Here is an 8,033-nt window from a genome sequence, read left to right on the forward strand (position 1 = left end):
AAGCAGTAAAATGTATGATTAAATAAACCATTTAATTAATTAATTAATTAATCATGAATTTAATTAATTATTTTCAATTAATTATATTTTTATATATTTACATTTTTTTACCATACGGATTTTACAAATGATAAGTAAATCAAGAAGAAGGACATATAAAACAACACTGACTGTGCGGTAAACGAAGACTCTGAGAAATTTTCCTGCAAGTGTTTCCAGACGCTGACCATTGTACAGCTGACTCAGCACAATCTTATTCTTCAGGATGTGGTTTTCCAGAATGATCTTCAGGAAGCTCTGGTCCATGGACATCACCTCATCTAGATTGCAGAAGAAAAAAGGTTTGCACTAAAAACCTAAATTGTCACAACATTTGTAACATGATACAATGCAACTCTGATTTAGTGTGATTAGAAAAACCCAGCAACCTCTTATAGATTAAAACATTCACATTACCAAAGAGGCTGTTCCGCAGAAACATAATATGTTTCAAACTGTAACATGTAAAACTTGGCCGGCCTTTAGCGGAGAGCAGTTTTTTGGAATGTGCATTCCCAGACAGGACTTTTAGTTATTGCAACCCCAGGCACTGTCCCTTTTCCCCCATGCAGCCTAGTAAAATGAACAATTTACCCTGTAAATATAATGTTATGAATGTGTTCACCTGTCATTAGCCACAAATGAACTACAAACATGTGATGATGAGGTGAAAGATCTAGCCTAGCCTCCTGTGAGGTCTGAAACCTTCTATTTGGGAGGTGGGATAACAGAAGCTTTTGTCTCCCCTTTCTTTCAGTGCTGGAAGCCCGACGAGGCCCAGAGATTAACAAATACAGCTACCGTGTCAGCAAGCTGCCATTTTCCATACACATGCACTGTATGAATCATCTGTTTTTACACCTGCTATCCTGTGAGGAATCAAAGTTATAGTTATGGGACTGCGGAGGTTAACAGAGGCAAGGCACATCAGCAATTGAAAGAACACAGGCCTTGCTAAGGTAGAATTAAAACAGACAATGAAAGAGAAGGAACCAGCAGCTGTGTTAAGGCAAGGAGACTATGAAAGTTAGTTAAAGGGAGGTAGAAAGAGAGATTGACATGTATTCAGACTTGTTTGCTCACCGTTGAAGGCTGTGTTCAGTGGAGCCAGGAGCGTGTACTCAGCCTGGGGTCTCATAGCTGCAGACAAGCCCAGCTCTGTCAACATGTCACTGAAGGTGCCCTGAGATTGTCCAACCAACTCCATAACCTGCTTAGCTTTGAAGAAAAAAAGCAAAATCCTAATATTTAAAAAGCATGTTAGAATGATTTCTGAAGGATGGTAGGAGGTAAAGCTAACCAGAGTCGGGCATGAGGACTTGATCGATGAGGTGGATGACTCCATTGGTGGTGACGATGTCCTTCTTGAGTACCATCTTGATGCCGTTGACTGTGAGACTGTCTCCATCGCAGCCAATCTCAATATTGCTGCCCTCCAGGGTCTCGTAAGACGTGCCGGCCATGATGGCCTCGGAGCACTGAACAGAGTTCAACAGATGGTAGTTGAGGAGAGCTGGAAGAGAAGAAACATTAGTCTCTGTCATCCAAGCACATCTGTTATTCATCTTACACACCTCTTGAGATATGAGGAAATCATGGAAAAATTACATTTGTTATGTTTTTTTAATGTTTAGAACATACCACATCAGGTAAAAATCACAAATGGGAATGAGTCGGATTTGAAAATGCATCATACAAACATGCTAAATGACAATTTTGCACAGTGATTTAACATGATATTAATTTGCATTAAATCACTTGGCAAGCACAGTTCCAGAAAGTTTAGGCAGGGCATGTCGAAAAAAATTTTCCTTGCTAGTTGACTGCAGATCTCATTCTAGAGAGCTTTTGATTGAATAAAAATCTGTGTAGTGCAACGTATGTGATCAAATTTCTAATTTGATTTCCTGGAAGAGAATGGTTTTAAATTTGAAATGCCTGTATCTGCCAAGATAGGCACTAGCATATAGAAACAGTATCTTCAAAGCTAACAGACATGGACCTAAAGCCACAAAACTTTAATTTCATGACCTTTAAAATTTGTCTTTAAAATTCTATAGTTTATTTATAGATTATGTAGACAGCATGCAAATGCATGCATGTAATCCATTATGACACTGCATCACCCATTCGTTTCCATAAGGGGTCCTTGGGAGCCTTTGGGTCCTCTCTGAGTGAGTCTCTCAGCAGCTCCAAGCCATTTGACTGGAAATGGAGCGCTCTGATCTCACGTCAAATATCTGGCTAGGGACTAATAAGAGGGCAGAGATCCCATCGCCGCCAATCTTCACTGGATTGTAAAGCTAACAGCTGTTTCCTGTCTATATGTTTTTGGCAAGACAAGAACGATGCTCTTTTCAGAAGGTCTTAGATCTTTCTCCTTTGGCCTTAAGATGAACATACTGCTTTAACGGTTATAAAATGCATTCTGGATCACTCTGGAAAACACAAACCATTGTTCTCTCGCCATGTGCTGAATTTGATGGTATTATATGCAGTGAATAGCTAACTGTACCAGGCATCAGTATCTAGGTTAAGCTTGGAGTTTTCCTTTTTCATTTCCCTGGCTTCCGCTTAAGTAGCAGATCAAATGTCTTTCCGTTTGGCACAACAGATTTGGCCATAATATTAGTTTTATTTTAGTTTCACTCGAGCAGTTAATATAACCCTTATTGTATTTTAGACAAACCTTATATTCATGAGAGTGGGCATTACGTAATTCTTTTACATGATCACCGGGAAAGCTAATGTTTCCGAACTCCAAAGCAAACATCAACCACAGTATTTTGAAAATACTGTAAGACGTACCCATAAACTTTAGTTCTGCTGCCGAAAACCTTCAGATTTGATCTCATCTCCAAGTGGCTCAACTGTAACCCTGTTTAAATCTCAAAGTAGTCCCATAAGTGTGGTTATGGCACTGTTTGCCAACTGTCTGAGAATTCCAGGTCTACAGCTTGGGGTACAGCGGGCCCATCTGGTTAGAAATGGGGTGAAATAACACACTGCCTCACTCAGTTGACTCAGATCAACAAACACGCTACGAGGGAACCGCCAGTCCCTTGATTTCCTGCACCTTTGTCTCATTAAATAAGAATAAAGCCTTTCTTTGTGCCAAGTCTGCCATCAATATGGGACTTAACGTTTCCCTTCAGCAACTTAAAGCACTCTGTTTGAGAATAGCGCATGGGGCTTTACGTCTTGGTGCTTGGGTTTACCTTGGAGGGAATTCTTGTCTTCCATAAGCCTATCCAGAACCTCTCTATCCAGCTTGTCAAAGGCATCATTGGTTGGGGCGAACAGGGTGAAGTGTCCCGGTTGACCCAGCTTCTCAATCAAACCGGATGCAGTGGCCACAGTCTGGAAAAGAAATGGAGCACAAACAAATTTGGTTCATTGACTACACGGTTCCAAGTTTCCTTAAGACTTACGCTCAAAGTACTCAGGTCGTCTTCCACTTCGATCACATCCTGAATAGTGTTGCCAACGGCCGTGATGACGCGGTCAATGACGTGGACCACTCCATTGGTGGCCACCTGGTTGCCGTGAATGATCCTGGCACAGTTCACTGTGACAACCTGAACGAGAACCACATGTAAAATTAGTTCCTCATGGAGACGCAAGTAACCTATAACGTAACCCTCCATTTCTCAAGATATCAACTTACCCCATTGGAGTAATGATTGATGAGCAGGTTCAAGTCGTTGTACATGGAGGTGGTGGTCATTCCGTTCTTGAGGTCTTTGGTAAGCAGGCGTTTGTTGACCATGTGGTAGTGCAGAGCATTGTACAGCTCAATATTAACATTGCTCACCAGAGCATTCCTTACCTCCTGTAGGACAAAGAGCAAGCCATTGGAAAACAGTCGAGGAATTACTCAATTTTCATGTGTGTGCTGCAGGGAGAAAGAAGGAATGAGATGTTACCGGATCGAGAAGATCCCAGGCATCATTACTGGGGGCGAAGAAAGTGTACGACCCGGCACCTTCGATCTCTTCCCGTAGCTTGGATAGAGCAGAGTAGTCCTGGGTCGTTGTAGCTTTGACCAGGCCGACGGTGCCAAACACGTTGTCAATGGGAGCAACTGCAAGAAAAATGACACAGATTGGCTGCAGGATTAGCTTTGAGATTGTAGCTTTCAAATTAGGTTACAATCTAATTAATGTATTGACAATATAGCCATACTTAATGATTTTCCAATGTCTGACTGGTCAGTAAGCAACTATTAAGAAACCAACCTGCAGGACAGCCGCGCATACCATCCAGCTTCATGTAACCTGGGCAGCACTCATACAACACAGTCCTGGACGAAGAAGGAAGATAGAAAACAAGAAGAACATGTGTTAAGTGAGTATTGAATCTCAGACATATGGCGCCATTTGAAAAAATAAAATACCAGTAGTGTACAGGCTCAAATTCATTTTTTTCTTGAATGCCATTCACTCATCGTTACAAGCTATCCCGGTTTTAATGATAACACAGTTCATGGTCCTGGACAGACAGTCTGTCCATATGGTAACCATTAACTGTCTTTGTACATAAACATGCTATGTGGTCCTGAGGTTTGTGCTGTATTTCACTATCATTATGTTGTCACAGCATTGCATTAATACTTTAAGTGCCCTGAAGCTAAGCGCTGAGACCAGCTTGGTGGTTTGGTAAGGCTGAGGGGTATTTTTTGGATCCAGGATGCCTTTAAAGCAAATTTATAACCCAGTGAAACGTTGGTTTGGAAGTTACAATGTACAATGGAAGGAAATGTCGAATCAGCAGTTTTCCAGTAATGAAGGGCGCATTCTATGGTTTTTCTGTTTTCTTTGAAAGCGGCTCTTTAAACCTTCAAACCAAGCTTGTAAATATATTTCCATGACCACACAAATTGAATCTCATGGATGAAAAGCCATTTTGTTCTGGTAGAATTAAGAAGCCAAAAATAGAATCTAAAAATATATAAATAATATATTCAAAATTATATATATAAAATTATATAAATATATATATTCAAAATTATATTTAATAAACAATAATTAATTAATACATTATAAAACATTACAAATATGCATAAGTGTCTAAATATAAATCTACACATGTGCATATCAAATTATTTTATTAAGCATCATGTAAATTAAGGAAATAATGTTTTTGACTTGTGCAGACTTGACGTACATTAGGATTTTAAATAACACCATAAACAGATATTTTTATGTATCATTATTGTTGTTTATTTCCTTTCCATTCCCTTTAGTGTGTGATAAGGCAGTTCCAAGTTCATATGCATCATAACAAGCTCTTAATATGAATAATGGGCTCAATAAACTCACCTAAGCTAATTATAGCAACTATATAGCAGCCGTATTGTAGAGTTAATAAATAGCTTTTAATGGGAAACAGGTTTTTTTATATGGTTCTCTGAGAAAACACCACTGGAGAGTTACGATCCGCTGAGAAGTTCTCAAAGCTGCTGATATTAAACGCACTCTAGATTCACAGATGGACACTAGTCAGGGTTAGTGGGCTGCCGCACTTGGAAATCTCCACACCAGCAAAACGGTTCCATGTGATGCAAGTTGCTGAATTCCCCAAACAGATAAAACAGCCTGCAAATCACCAAATGAGAAATGACATCCAGTGCTGAGTTCTGTGGAACATTGGAAACTGATAAGTCTCTGAGATTGTGCAATCACGAGACTGTAAGAACCTAATTGGGATTTCAAAGTTGTCCTCTATGTGACCGCTGTACAGAGGATCCAGAAGCAATAGTTTTGGATCATTTCTGGCCTCCGAGTCTTCTATGGAAGTGAAGCACAGTGAAAGGGGAGGCGAGGGATGTCGATGAAGTCATTAGAGTCTCGCTAGAACATGAGCTTCTAAAGAATCTCTCCCAAAAACCGGAGGAAAACATGACTCCTTTTGACCAGACACTCTGAGGGAATATGGCTACATTAATCATTGGGGAGAAGGTCAGATTTTCCAATTTCACTGAAGTTCTGCCTAGTGAGTCACCAGTTCAAAGGATCCACAACATTACGCACATGTTCAAACCATCAGGATGGAGTTAAAACCATCAGATGGTGGAGATATCTAGCAAAATATATCTAGATAAGCTTTGTAGAACATCAAACCGATCATTTGAATGAAAATGGACACTTCAAAAGGTAGTAATCTGCCATCTTCCCTCATCTGCACTTTGTGAAGCCATCAGTGATATAGTTTTTTTGCGCCAATCTTTGCGAGAGATCTAGGACTGTCATACTCATCTCAATTATGTAGGCTAAACATACTAAACCAGATATTTACAAAGATTGCCAGACCGCTATGTAATGGTCTGCTAAGTGCAGAGAAAATACTCGGAGCAGAACAGTTCCTGGCTTTCCAATAATCAAAACTGCAAGGGAAGCAGAAAATCTACAGAATATTGCAGGCAAGTCTGGATTTGCAAGTAAGGAAGTTTGAAACCACTGGAGGTTACCTCAAAACAGTGCTGTTTGGTCACACGTGAAAGGCCCTGGTAACCTCTTTACGTTGCCGTTTCCTCTCTTTTCCAACCACAGAAAAAGAATTCGAAACCAGAGGCATAACAAACTCTACATGAATCAACGGTTGTGGTTGACCATGCTGTTCTCCATAAACCACCAGGTCATTACTGGAGCCTTCACAGTAGGACTTTGCGCTCATCTTCCTGCATATTGTTGATCTAGATGTTGCAATCTTTTTTTTGTTGTTGTGGGTTTTTACATTTTACACATCATTAAGTTCACTTAGTTTTGCCACAGAGCTTCCCGATAAACAAAAGATCCTGCTGACATTTCCACCTTGTAGACAGCTGTGTATTTTTGCCTTAGGACAGAAATTTAAGGAAAGGTGTTTCAACACAAGCCAAGCACTCCAGGCGAGCTCTACTGCTTTCTTTAATCATCGATGGCATGTCCTGACAATGTCAGTGGGTCTCACCATTTTATACCAATTAAGGTTCTGCAGTTCTCCGGAGTGCTGTAGTAACGCATGGACTTTGGTTAGTAGCAGTGGAGTAATTCTTTTTCTATTTATCCATTCTTTGTTTTGGCAGCCAGGCTGCTGTAAATCTACTGTTGCTGTCAAATTTTGTATTTTTCAAAGTTGTTTAAAGCATTGTAAATCCAACTATTAAGCTGAATTTGGAGATCTGCTTAAGTAGGAAATCATATGTGCATGTAACTGTTGGAAATCTTCACACACTCTTACCAGTTGGGACAGTGACCTTTCACCTTTGACCATTGGAGCAGCTGGAACTTTCCAGTGTCTGTCAAAGAGACAGGATTTGGAATAGCCTCCAGAAATCATAAAACATCACACTTACGCTTTCTTTCCACAGATGGCCCCTTGGTACCAATTACGGCAAGTGCTGAAGTATTTTTTCTTTGTCCCCACCACTTGCTGGAGAGCGCACATATTTGGTCTGCAGAGAGGTAAGACAGGATGAAATGAGTAAAGCTAAGACAGAGGAGTGCAACAGATGTGCTTTGTGTGTGTGTGTGTGTGACAGCATGGTGCTTTTCTTTAAAACTGGGACAATAAGGTTTAGCTTTAATGAAATAAAGGTACATTTAAAACAATGAACATTAATATACCTATTTCTTAAATATACCTATTAAGTTGTTTTATAAATATATATAAATATACCTAAAGTAATATAATATTAACTTTAATTATTTAATGCATATTAAGGTCTTTGTACAAACAAATAAATAATACACTCAGAGTTCATTAAAAAAAAAATGTAATTATTAGAAAATTACAATAATAAAATACAATTTCAAACAAAATATGAAACATCGAATAAAATAAAAATAAAGTAACATTATTAAAATTAAGATATAAAAATTATTACAAATTTAAAAAAAAATGTAAAAAACACAAATAACATTGTATCAGGTAGCCTAAATATATACTTTTAAATAAACTGTTTAATTCTTAGTAGACTGTTTTTATAATACATCAATTGTCATTTTTTTCCC

The 8,033-nt window shown here is 39.0% G+C and overlaps 1 protein-coding gene across 2 annotated transcripts in view; it reads right to left on the reverse strand.

Annotated features, from left to right (window-relative positions):
• Nucleotides 1–8,033, reverse strand: part of LOC107704781 (periostin-like) — a 14,449-nt gene that overhangs the window by 5,807 nt on the left and 609 nt on the right. For both annotated transcript variants that reach the window (XM_016507807.1, XM_016507806.1), the window contains exons 2-10: nt 7,376–7,474; nt 4,278–4,342; nt 3,966–4,123; nt 3,707–3,871; nt 3,471–3,617; nt 3,258–3,399; nt 1,340–1,552; nt 1,123–1,257; nt 172–320 (exon numbers count right to left, since the gene is read on the reverse strand). In XM_016507807.1, the coding sequence (XP_016363293.1) occupies nt 172–320; nt 1,123–1,257; nt 1,340–1,552; nt 3,258–3,399; nt 3,471–3,617; nt 3,707–3,871; nt 3,966–4,123; nt 4,278–4,342; nt 7,376–7,474 (1,273 nt within the window). The remainder of the gene's footprint in view (nt 1–171; nt 321–1,122; nt 1,258–1,339; nt 1,553–3,257; nt 3,400–3,470; nt 3,618–3,706; nt 3,872–3,965; nt 4,124–4,277; nt 4,343–7,375; nt 7,475–8,033) is intronic.

This window comes from Sinocyclocheilus anshuiensis, unplaced genomic scaffold (assembly GCF_001515605.1).
Source record: "Sinocyclocheilus anshuiensis isolate Anshui unplaced genomic scaffold, SAMN03320099.WGS_v1.1 scaffold758, whole genome shotgun sequence".
NCBI lineage: Eukaryota > Metazoa > Chordata > Actinopteri > Cypriniformes > Cyprinidae > Sinocyclocheilus > Sinocyclocheilus anshuiensis.